General features: G+C 49.0%; 1 protein-coding gene across 3 annotated transcripts in view; it reads left to right on the top strand.

Moving 5' to 3' along the window:
- Positions 1-13,055, top strand: part of cntn5 (contactin 5) — a 737,853-nt gene that overhangs the window by 538,561 nt on the left and 186,237 nt on the right. For all 3 annotated transcript variants that reach the window (XM_055910389.1, XM_055910391.1, XM_055910390.1), the window contains one exon: positions 7,516-7,660. In XM_055910389.1, coding sequence (XP_055766364.1) covers positions 7,516-7,660 — 145 coding nt within the window. The remainder of the gene's footprint in view (positions 1-7,515; positions 7,661-13,055) is intronic.

Below are 13,055 nucleotides of genomic sequence, written 5' to 3'. Positions count from 1 at the left end.
GATGTTTAAAGCTAGTGAGGGAAATAAAAGTCTCCAACTTCAGCATTGTTTGCAATTCGTTCCAGTCGCAGGCAGCAGAGAACTGGAAGGAAAGGCGGCCAAAGGAGGAGTTGGCTTTGGGGATGATCAGTGAGATACACCTGCTGGAGTGCGTGCTACGGGTGGGTGTTGTTATCGTGACCAGTAAGCTGAGATAAGGCGGAGCTTTACCTAGCAAAGACTTATAGATGACCTGGAGCCAGTGGGTCTGGCGTGACGAATATGTAGCGAGGGCCAGCCGACTAGAGCATACAGGTCGCAGTGGTGGGTGGTATAAGGTGATTTGGTGACAAAACGGATCTCTCCAGGTCTCCTCCAATTCTCCACTCCTCCTTTCCCCCTCTCCTCACATCCTCCTCACATCCTCAAATTGGTCATTTTGATTTAGCATCAACATTTTGGGCCCTGTTACTTCAGGCGTCATATTTAGAGAAAATGAACCCTAACGAATGAACCATCACAAGTTTCTGTAACGTCACATTGATTTCTTGTTCATTCCCAACCCTGAGTCATATAGCAAATATGTTGAGACCATGACGTGTTAATTACATGAAGCAGATGCAGTCTGTGAACACCATAAGGCTCTGTTTTCTGGTCATGTTAAGCAAAGGGACTGAGAATGAGATCCCTCGCCACTCTCTCCTTCCTGCCTCCCCCTCCCTCTCTCTTCCATGCCTTCCCCTCTCTCCTTCCTGCCTCCCCTCCCCCTCTCTCCTGCCTGCCTCCCCCTCTCTCCTTCCTGCCTCCCCTCCCCCTCTCTCCTGCCTGCCTCCCCCTCTCTCCTGCCTGCCCCCCCTCTCTCCTGCCTGCCTCCCCCTCTCTCCTCCTTGCCACCCCTCTCTCCTGCCTGCCTCCCCCTCTCTCCTGCCTGCCTCCCCCTCTCTCCTCCTTGCCACCCCTCTCTCGCTCCCTGCTTCCTCCTCTCTCCCCCCTGCCTCCCCCTCTCTCCCCCCTGCTTCCTCCTCTCCTCCTTGCCTCCCCCGCTTCCTCTTGCCTTTAAAGAACAGTCACAATGAGGAGGTTTGGACGCTGCTGATGGTGATTAATATTCTGGTAACCATACCCTACAGGTATACATTCTTACTCTCTGTCTGTGTCCTTTGCGAGGATGTCCTCAAGCAGCAGCTATCAGGACAGATTACATGGCTAATAACACCTTGGGGATGAGTCATCACTTGAGGCTACATAGGGGTCCCTGGATGCCCCTCGCCTCTGCTCCTGTCACAGCTCCTCTGGGAGAAGGGAAGGAGGGATGAGGGGGATCCTGTCCCAGCTCCTCTGGGGGGAGGGAAGGAGGGATGAGGGGGATCCTGTCCCAGCTCCTCTGGGGGGAGGGAAGGAGGGATGGAGGGAGATCCTGTCCCAGCTCCTCTGGGGGAAGGGATGGAGTGATGGAGGGTGATCCTGTCACAGCTCCTCTGGGGGAAGGGAAGGAGGGATGAGGGGGATCCTGTCACAGCTCCTCTGGGGGAAGGGATGGAGGGATGAGGGGGATCCTGTCCCAGCTCCTCTGGGGGAAGGGATGAGGGGGATCCTGTCACAGCTCCTCTGGGGGGAGGGAAGGAGGGATGAGGGGGATCCTGTCCCAGCTCCTCTGGGGGGAGGGATGGAGGGATGGAGGGAGATCCTGTCCCAGCTCCTCTGGGGGGAGGGAAGGAGGGATGAGGGGGATCCTGTCACAGCTCCTCTGGGAGAAGGGATGGAGGGATGAGGGAGATCCTGTCCCAGCTCCTCTGGGGGGAGGGAAGGAGGGATGAGGGGGATCCTGTCACAGCTCCTCTGGGGGAAGGGAAGGAGGGATGAGGGGGATTCAGTCACAGCTCCTCTGGGGGAAGGGAAGGAGGGATGAGGGAGATCCTGTCACAGCTCCTCTGGGGGGAGGGATGAGGGGGATCCTGTCACAGCTCCTCTGGGGGAAGGGAAGGAGGGATGAGGGGGATTCAGTCACAGCTCCTCTGGGGGAAGGGAAGGAGGGATGAGGGAGATCCTGTCACAGCTCCTCTGGGGGGAGGGATGAGGGGGATCCTGTCACAGCTCCTCTGGGGGAAGGGAAGGAGGGATGAGGGGGATTCAGTCACAGCTCCTCTGGGGGAAGGGAAGGAGGGATGAGGGGGATCCTGTCACAGCTCCTCTGGGGGGAGGGAAGGAGGGATGAGGGGGATCCTGTCCCAGCTCCTCTGGGAGAAGGGATGGAGGGATGAGGGAGATCCTGTCACAGCTCCTCTGGGGGGAGGGATGGAGGGATGAGGGGGATCCTGTCCCAGCTCCTCTGGGGGAAGGGATGAGGGGGATCCTGTCACAGCTCCTCTGGGGGGAGGGAAGGAGGGATGAGGGGGATCCTGTCCCAGCTCCTCTGGGGGGAGGGATGGAGGGATGGAGGGAGATCCTGTCCCAGCTCCTCTGGGGGGAGGGAAGGAGGGATGAGGGGGATCCTGTCACAGCTCCTCTGGGAGAAGGGATGGAGGGATGAGGGAGATCCTGTCCCAGCTCCTCTGGGGGGAGGGAAGGAGGGATGAGGGGGATCCTGTCACAGCTCCTCTGGGAGAAGGAGGGATGGAGGGGGATCCTGTCCCAGCTCCTCTGGGGGAAGGGAAGGAGGGATGAGGGGGATTCAGTCACAGCTCCTCTGGGGGAAGGGAAGGAGGGATGAGGGGGATTCAGTCACAGCTCCTCTGGGGGAAGGGAAGGAGGGATGAGGGAGATCCTGTCACAGCTCCTCTGGGGGGAGGGATGAGGGGGATCCTGTCACAGCTCCTCTGGGGGAAGGGAAGGAGGGATGAGGGGGATTCAGTCACAGCTCCTCTGGGGGAAGGGAAGGAGGGATGAGGGGGATTCAGTCACAGATCCTCTGGGGGAAGGGAAGGAGGGATGAGGGGGATCCTGTCACAGCTCCTCTGGGGGGAGGGAAGGAGGGATGAGGGGGATCCTGTCCCAGCTCCTCTGGGAGAAGGGATGGAGGGATGAGGGAGATCCTGTCACAGCTCCTCTGGGGGAAGGGAAGGAGGGATGAGGGAGATCCTGTCACAGCTCCTCTGGGGGAAGGGAAGGAGGGATGAGGGGGATCCTGTCACAGCTCCTCTGGGGGAAGGGATGAGGGAGATCCTGTCCCAGCTCCTCTGGGGGAAGGGAAGGAGGGATGAGGGGGATCCTGTCACAGCTCCTCTGGGGGGAGGGAAGGAGGGATGAGGGGGATCCTGTCACAGCTCCTCTGGGGGAAGGGAAGGAGGGATGAAGGGGATCCTGTCACAGCTCCTCTGAGGGGAAGGGATGGAGGGATGGAGGGAGATCCTGTCACAGCTCCTCTGGGGGAAGGGATGAGAGAGATCCTGTCACAGCTCCTCTGGGGGAAGGGAAGGAGGGATGGAGGGAGAGGGCTGTGGAGGGAGCCTGCCATGACACAGGCCCGTTTTTCTAGGGAGGGAGAGTGGAGGGGGGAGAAACTGGAAGGACAGAGCTGTCGTGCCTTTAGGACCCAAATCATTAGGACCCAGATTATCCTGGTGTTGTATTAGCAGGTAGCCAAGTGGTTAGCGCGTTGGACCAGTAACCGAAAAGTTGTTGGATCGAATCCCCGAGCTGAAAAGGTCAAAATCTGTCCTTCTGACATCGAACAAGGCAATTAACCCACTGTTCCCTGATAGGCCGTCATTGAAAATAAGAATTTGTTAGAAAAAGGTAAAATAAATAATATCAAACAGCTACAAATCATTAGGTCCCTGATGATCCTGATTAAACAGCTCTGTTTGTTTTATATTTAGGGTTTGAATATAGTAGTGTTTGATACAATATTATCAAAATGTTTTCAATTATTGTTTTGTAATACTGGTTGCTACTAAACTAAAACACATTTGTATTGCATTTTCCTCAAATAAGAAGACTTCGCAGTTAAGTCAAAAGTTTAATTTTTTAAATGTACTTATCTAAACTATCTCTACATATACATTGCAACAGACGTGATCGCAGTATACTGTAAATGCTATGTACTAATTGTTTTGACGTAAGGCAGCATGTAAAGTACACTGCTGTCAACGTACTGTACTATCTTCCATCAAAACAGTAAGTACATAGAGCAGTACGTTGACAGCAGTACACTGGACATGATATGTACTACACTGGACATGATATGTACTACACTGGACATGATATGTACTACACTGGGCATGATATCTACTACACTGGGCATGATATGTACTACACTGGACATGATATGTACTACACTGGACATGATATGTACTACACTGGACATGATATGTACTACACTGGGCATGATATCTACTACACTGGGCATGATATGTACTACACTGGACATGATATGTACTACACTGGGCATGATATGTACTACACTGGACATGATATGTACTACACTGGGCATGATATGTACTACACTGGACATGATATCTACTACACTGGGCATGATATGTACTACACTGGGCATGATATGTACTACACTGGACATGATATGTACTACACTGGAAAATGATATGTACTACACTGGACATGATATGTACTACACTGGACATGATATGTACTACACTGGACATGATATGTACTACACTGGACATGATATGTACTACACTGGACATGATATGTACTACACTGGGCATGATATGTACTACACTGTACATGATATGTACTACACTGGACATGATATGTACTACACTGGACATGATATGTACTACACTGGGCATGATATGTACTACACTGGACATGATATGTACTACACTGGGCATGATATGTACTACACTGTACATGATATGTACTACACTGGACATGATATGTACTACACTGGACATGATATGTACTACACTGGACATGATATGTACTACACTGGACATGATATGTACTACACTGGAAAATGATATGTACTACACTGGACATGATATGTACTACACTGGACATGATATGTACTACAGTACAGTACGTTGACAGCAGTGTACTGGACACCTCCCAGATCTGTTCCCTATGAGCTCTGATCAGACTGGACACCTCCCAGATCTGTTCCCTATGAGCTCTGATCAGACTGGACACCTCCCAGATCTGTTCCCTATGAGCTCTGATCAGACTGGACACCTCCCAGATCTGTTCTCTATGAGCTCTGATCAGACTGGACACCTCCCTGCTCTGTTCCCTATGAGCTCTGATCAGACTGGACACCTCCCTGCTCTGATCAGACTGGACACCTCCCTGCTCTGTTCCCTATGAGCTCTGATCATACTGGACACCTCCCTGCTCTGATCAGACTGGACACCTCCCTGCTCTGTTTCCTATGAGCTCTGAACAGACTGGACACCTCCCTGCTCTGTTCCCTATGAGCTCTGATCATACTGGACACCTCCCTGCTCTGATCAGACTGGACACCTCCCTGATCTGTTCCCTATGAGCTCTGATCATACTGGACACCTCCCTGCTCTGATCAGACTGGACACCTCCCTGCTCTGTTCCCTATGAGCTCTGATCATACTGGACACCTCCCTGCTCTATTCCCTATGAGCTCTGATCATACTGGACACCTCCCTGCTCTGTTCTCTATGAGCTCTGATCAGACTGGACACCTCCCTGCTCTGTTCCCTATGAGCTCTGATCAGACTGGACACCTCCCTGCTCTGATCAGACTGGACACCTCCCTGCTCTGTTCTCTATGAGCTCTGATCAGACTGGACACCTCCCTGCTCTGTACACTCTAAAGGTCAAAGTGTAAGTTACCATTTGGGATGGAGACGTTTTAAGGTCAATGCAACGATGTCTGTGATTTGATCAGATGATGTGTGGCTTGAAAATCTTTGAGTCATCTGATTCGTCAGCCCACATAACAGTTCCCTCTGTACACTTTTGGCATTTAGCAGTAATTATCTGTAAATGTTAAAGTTGACGATGATGAGGAGGGTTGAATCATTGGACATGTTTAGCCTCTGCTGTAAACACTTTACTTCATTTATAGACCAGATCGTTATGACTGCATCTTTCTCATAGGACATCTACTGTAAAAATATCCATATATTGTAGAAGATTAGATGATAAAATCACTAAAATGTTCAATATTTTGTGTTGTAACTCCTGATACGTGTTGATGACCAGAAAATAATTATGACAAAAATAAAATATTCATAGTATACATGTTACGCTACTGTGACCTGTTATAGTACTGTGACCTGTTATACTACTGTGACGTGTTATAGTCCTGTGACCTGTTATAGTACTGTGACCTGTTATAGTACTGTGACCTGTTATACTACTGTGACCTGTTATACTACTGTGACCTGTTATAATGCTGTGACCTGTTATACTACTGTGACCTGTTATAATGCTGTGACCTGTTATACTACTGTGACCTGTTATAATGCTGTGACCTGTTATAGTACTGTGACCTGTTATACTACTGTGACCTGTTATACTACTGTGACCTGTTATACTACTGTGACAGTACTGTGACCTGTTATACTACTGTGACCTGTTATACTACTGTGACCTGTTATAATGCTGTGACCTGTTATACTACTGTGACCTGTTATAATGCTGTGACCTGTTATACTACTGTGACCTGTTATACTACTGTGACCTGTTATAGTACTGTGACCTGTTATACTACTGTGACCTGTTATACTACTGTGACCTGTTATAGTACTGTGACCTCTTATACTACTGTGACCTGTTATACTACTGTGACCTGTTATACTACTGTGACCTGTTATACTACTGTAACCTGTTATAATGCTGTGACCTGTTATACTACTGTGACCTGTTATACTACTGTGACCTGTTATACTACTGTGACCTGTTATAGTACTGTGACCTGTTATACTACTGTGACCTGTTATAATGCTGTGACCTGTTATAGTACTGTGACCTGTTATACTACTGTGACCTGTTATACTACTGTGACCTGTTATACTACTGTGACAGTACTGTGACCTGTTATACTACTGTGACCTGTTATACTACTGTGACCTGTTATACTACTGTGACCTGTTATAATGCTGTGACCTGTTATACTACTGTGACCTGTTATAATGCTGTGACCTGTTATACTACTGTGACCTGTTATAGTACTGTGACCTGTTATACTACTGTGACCTGTTATAATGCTGTGACCTGTTATACTACTGTGACCTGTTATAATGCTGTGACCTGTTATACTACTGTGACCTGTTATACTACTGTGACCTGTTATACTACTGTGACCTGTTATACTACTGTGACCTGTTATAATGCTGTGACCTGTTATACTACTGTGACCTGTTATAATGCTGTGACCTGTTATAATGCTGTGACCTGTTATACTACTGTGACCTGTTATACTACTGTGACCTGTTATAGTACTGTGACCTGTTATACTACTGTGACCTGTTATAATGCTGTGACCTGTTATAATGCTGTGACCTGTCGTACCATATCCAGGTCCCTTTTGTAAAAAGTGGATTCTAACCTCAAGGGTGAATAAAGGTGAAATAAAAATGTTTTTTTTTGTCTGTTCCACAGCGTCAGCCCCAGTCTTCAGCCCTAACCCTGTCCGTCTGATCGCCACGCTGGGGAAAGACATGCTGCTGGCGTGTAGACCCCGAGCATCTCCCAAGCCTAGAGTAACATGGAGGAGAGGAGACAGACACATTCAGACCAGCAGAAGGTATGGATGGAATCTGAAAAGAGTTCACAATGTTTAGGGGCAGTTTCCCAGACACAGTTTAAGCCCAGAAATGGACTAAACATATTTATCTGCGTTGAGCTTTTCAGTCCAGGACTTAGTCTGTTTCTGGGGAAAATGCTCCTAAAACTATGTTCTTCCTCAATTGTACACGGAGGTTCAAAGAATATGTGTCTTGTGGTTTATCCTAGCCTCCCCACATACACCCTCACGTTGGAGTGCTTTATCCTAGCCTCCCCACATACACCCTCACTGTCTTGTTCTTAATCCTAGCCTGCCCACATACACCCTCACTGTCTTGTTCTTAATCCTAGCCTGCCCACATACACCCTCACTGTCTTGTTCTTAATCCTAGCCTGCCCACATACACCCTCACTGTCTTGTTCTTAATCCTAGCCTGCCCACATACACCCTCACTGTCTTGTTCTTAATCCTAGCCTGCCCACATACACCCTCACTGTCTTGTTCTTAATCCTAGCCTGCCCACATACACCCTCACTGTCTTGTTCTTAATCCTAGCCTGCCCACATACACCCTCACTGTCTTGTTCTTAATCCTAGCCTCCCCACATACACCCTCACGTTGGAGTGGTTTATCCTAGCCTCCCCACATACACCCTCACGTTGGAGTGGTTTAAGCAGAGAGTGGCATTTTATATGGTGACCGTTGTTAACATTAGGACTACAGAGAGTACAACCTCTCCTGTTGTTTCTATTAGGACTACAGAGAGTACAACCTCTCCTGTTGTTAACATTAGGACTACAGAGAGTACAAACTTGTGATTGATAGATTATTATCCAGTCTGTGTTGGAACGTGTGATTGATAGATTATTATCCAGTCTGTGTTGGAACGTGTGATTGATATATTAGTATACAGGCTGTATTGGAACGTGTGATTGATAGATTAGTATACAGGCTGTATTGGAACGTGTGATTGATAGATTAGTAACCAGGCTGTCTTTAAATGTGATTGATAGATTAGTATCCAGGCTTTGTTGGAAGGTTTGATTCATAGATCACTATGGTGGCTGTGTTTGAACGTTTATGTAGTCCCAGGATAGGCGATAACGTGGTATAAGGGGTAGATGTTCCTAGCTGTAGTCCCAGGATAGGAGATCACGTGGTATAAAGGGGTAGATGTTCCTAGCTGTAGTCCCAGGATAGGAGATCACGTGGTATAAGGGGTAGATGTTCCTAGCTGTAGTCCCAGGATAGGAGATCACGTGGTATAAAGGGGTAGATGTTCCTAGCTGTAGTCCCAGGACAGGAGATCACGTGGTATAAAGGGGTAGATGTTCCTAGCTGTAGTCCCAGGATAGGAGATCACGTGGTATAAAGGGGTAGATGTTCCTAGCTGTAGTCCCAGGATAGGAGATCACGTGGTATAAAGGGGTAGATGTTCCTAGCTGTAGTCCCAGGATAGGAGATCACGTGGTATAAAGGGGTAGATGTTCCTAGCTGTAGTCCCAGGACAGGAGATCACGTGGTATAAAGGGGTAGATGTTCCTAGCTGTAGTCCCAGGATAGGAGATCACGTGGTATAAAGGGGTAGATGTTCCTAGCTGTAGTCCCAGGATAGGAGATCACGTGGTATAAAGGGGTAGATGTTCCTAGCTGTAGTCCCAGGATAGGAGATCACGTGGTATAAAGGGGTAGATGTTCCTAGCTGTAGTCCCAGGATAGGAGATCACGTGGTATAAAGGGGTAGATGTTCCTAGCTGTAGTCCCAGGATAGGAGATCACGTGGTATAAAGGGGTAGATGTTCCTAGCTGTAGTCCCAGGATAGGAGATCACGTGGTATAAAGGGGTAGATGTTCCTAGCTGTAGTCCCAGGATAGTTTGAAGAGGTGAACTCTTCTGTTCTATTATGGGGAGGAACGTGGTCACATGTCTTGTTTACCACGTCTATCTCAATACAGCCGCTGAAGTGAAATGTCAACCAATCAGATAGGTTGTCTCCTTTCTTCTCCTTCCCAGAGAGGGATCCTCACAACCTTATACTGTGCAATTGGAGAAGAGTTTTATCTTGCTGTTTAATGCATCTTCTTTTATGAAAAGAGTGTGTGTGTGCATGTGTGCTTGGGATGGGGGTTGAGCAGCGGGGTTGTGGAACATCAATCACTGTGAGTGACAGCAGCTGAAATGATCTGTCAGTGTTGAGCATTGAGATATAGTGAAAGAGGAACCAGGATATTGAGAGGTAGTGAAAGAGGTACCAGGATGTTGAGAGGTAGTGGAAGAGGGACCAGGATGTTGAGAGGTAGTGGAAGAGGGACCAGGATGTTGAGAGGTATTGAAAGAGGGACCAGGATGTTGAGAGGTAGTGGAAGAGGGACCAGGATGTTGAGAGGTAGTGAAAGAGGGACCAGGATGTTGAGAGGTAGTGAAAGAGGGACCAGGATGTTGAGAGGTAGTGGAAGAGGGAACCGGATATTGAGAGGTAGTGAAAGAGGGACCAGGATGTTGAGAGGTCATGGAAGAGGGACCAGGATGTTGAGAGGTAGTGGAAGAGGGACCAGGATGTTGAGAGGTAGTGAAAGAGGGACCAGGATGTTGAGAGGTAGTGAAAGAGGGACCAGGATGTTGAGAGGTAGTGAAAGAGGAACCAGGATGTTGAGAGGTCGTGGAAGAGGGACCAGGATGTTGAGAGGTAGTGAAAGAGGGACCAGGATGTTGAGAGGTAGTGGAAGAGGAACCAGGATGTTGAGAGGTTGTGGAAGAGGGACCAGGATGTTGATAGGTAGTGAAAGAGGGACCAGGATGTTGAGAGGTAGTGGAAAAGGGACCAGGATGTTGAGAGGTAGTGAAAGAGGGACCAGGATGTTGAGAGGTAGTGAAAGAGGAACCAGGATGTTGAGAGGTCGTGGAAGAGGGACCAGGATGTTGAGAGGTAGTGAAAGAGGGACCAGGATGTTGAGAGGTAGTGGAAGAGGAACCAGGATGTTGAGAGGTTGTGGAAGAGGGACCAGGATGTTGATAGGTAGTGAAAGAGGGACCAGGATGTTGAGAGGTAGTGGAAAAGGGACCAGGATGTTGAGAGGTAGTGAAAGAGGGACCAGGTTGTTGAGAGGTAGTGGAAGAGGGACCAGGATGTTGAGAGGTAGTGAAAGAGGGACCAGGATGTTGAGAGGTAGTGGAAGAGGAACCAGGATGTTGAGAGGTAGTGAAAGAGGGACCAAGATGTTGAGAGGTAGTGAAAGAGGGACCAAGATGCTGAGAGGTTGTGAAAGAGGGACCAGGATGTTGAGAGGTAGTGAAAGAGGGACCAGGATGTTGAGAGGTAGTGAAAGAGGGACCAGGATGTTGAGAGGTAGTGGAAGAGGGACCAGGATGTTGAGAGGTTGTGGAAGAGGGACCAGGATGTTGAGAGGTAGTGAAAGAGGGACCAGGATGTTGAGAGGTAGTGGAAAAGGGACCAGGATGTTGAGAGGTAGTGAAAGAGGGACCAGGTTGTTGAGAGGTAGTGAAAGACGGACCAGGATGTTGAGAGGTAGTGAAAGAGGAACCAGGATGTTGAGAGGTAGTGAAAGATGGACCAGGATGTTGAGAGGTAGTGAAAGAGGGACCAGGATGTTGAGAGGTAGTGAAAGAGGGACCAGGATGTTGAGAGGTAGTGGAAGAGGGACCAGGATGTTGAGAGGTAGTGAAAGAGGGAACAGGATGTTGAGAGGTAGTGAAAGAGGGACCAGGATGTTGAGAGGTAGTGGAAGAGGGAACCGGATATTGAGAGGTAGTGAAAGAGGGACCAGGATGTTGAGAGGTCATGGAAGAGGGACCAGGATGTTGAGAGGTAGTGAAAGAGGGACCAGGATGTTGAGAGGTAGTGAAAGAGGGACCAGGATGTTGAGAGGTAGTAAAAGAGGGACCAGGGTGTTGAAAGGTAGTGAAAGAGGGACCAGGATGTTGAGAGGTAGTGGAAGAGGAACCAGGATGTTGAGAGGTAGTGGAAGAGGAACCAGGATGTTGAGAGGTAGTGAAAGAGGGACCAGGATGTTGAGAGGTAGTGGAAGAGGGACCAGGATGTTGAGAGGTAGTGAAAGAGGAACCAGGATGTTGAGAGGTAGTGAAAGAGGGACCAGGATGTTGAGAGGTAGTGGAAGAGGGACCAGGATGTTGAGAGGTAGTGGAAGAGGGACCAGGATGTTGAGAGGTAGTGGAAGAGGAACTAGGATGTTGAGAGGTAGTGAAAGAGGGACCAGGATGTTGAGAGGTAGTGGAAGAGGGACCAGGATGTTGAGAGGTATTGAAAGAGGGACCAGGATGTTGAGAGGTAGTGGAAGAGGGACCAGGGTGTTGATAGGTAGTGAAAGAGGGACCAGGATGTTGAGAGGTAGTGAAAGAGGGACCAGGATGTTGAGAGGTAGTGAAAGAGGGACCAGGATGTTGAGAGGTAGTGGAAGAGGGACCAGGATGTTGAGAGGTAGTGAAAGAGGGACCAGGATGTTGAGAGATAGTGAAAGAGGGACCAGGATGTTGAGAGGAACCAGGATGTTGAGAGGTAGTGAAAGAGGGACCAGGATGTTGAGAGGAACCAGGATGTTGAGAGGTAGTTGGAGAGGGATCAGGATGTTGAGAGGAACCAGGATGTTGAGAGGTAGTGAAAGAGTGACCAGGATGTTGAGAGGAACCAGGATGTTGAGAGGTAGTGAAAGAGGGACCAGGATGTTGAGAGGTAGTGGAAGAGGAACCAGGATGTTGAGAGGTAGTGGAAGAGGAACCAGGATGTTGAGAGGTAGTGAAAGAGGGACCAGGATGTTGAGAGGTAGTGGAAGAGGAACCAGGATGTTGAGAGGTAGTGGAAGAGGAACCAGGATGTTGAGAGGTAGTGAAAGAGGGACCAGGATGTTGAGAGGTAGTGGAAGAGGGACCAGGATGTTGAGAGGTAGTGAATGAGGAACCAGGATGTTGAGAGGTAGTGAAAGAGGGACCAGGATGTTGAGAGGTAGTGGAAGAGGGACCAGGATGTTGAGAGGTAGTGGAAGAGGAACCAGGATGTTGAGAGGTATTGAAAGAGGGACCAGGATGTTGAGAGGTAGTGGAAGAGGGACCAGGATGTTGAGAGGTAGTGAAAGAGGAACCAGGATGTTGAGAGGTAGTGGAAGAGGGACCAGGGTGTTGATAGGTAGTGAAAGAGGGACCAGGATGTTGAGAGGAACCAGGATGTTGAGAGGTAGTTGGAGAGGGACCAGGATGTTGAGAGGAACCAGGATGTTGAGAGGTAGTGAAAGAGGGACCAGGATGTTGAGAGGAACCAGGATATTGAGAGGTAGTTAGAGAGGGACCAGGATGTTGAGAGGAACCAGGATGTTGAGAGGTAGTGAAAGAGGGACCAGGATGTTGAGAGGAACCAGGATGTTGAGAGGTAGTTGGAGAGGA

This window comes from Salvelinus fontinalis, unplaced genomic scaffold (genome assembly GCF_029448725.1).
Source record: "Salvelinus fontinalis isolate EN_2023a unplaced genomic scaffold, ASM2944872v1 scaffold_0006, whole genome shotgun sequence".
NCBI lineage: Eukaryota > Metazoa > Chordata > Actinopteri > Salmoniformes > Salmonidae > Salvelinus > Salvelinus fontinalis.
This window is presented reverse-complemented; position numbering and strand designations above follow the sequence as displayed.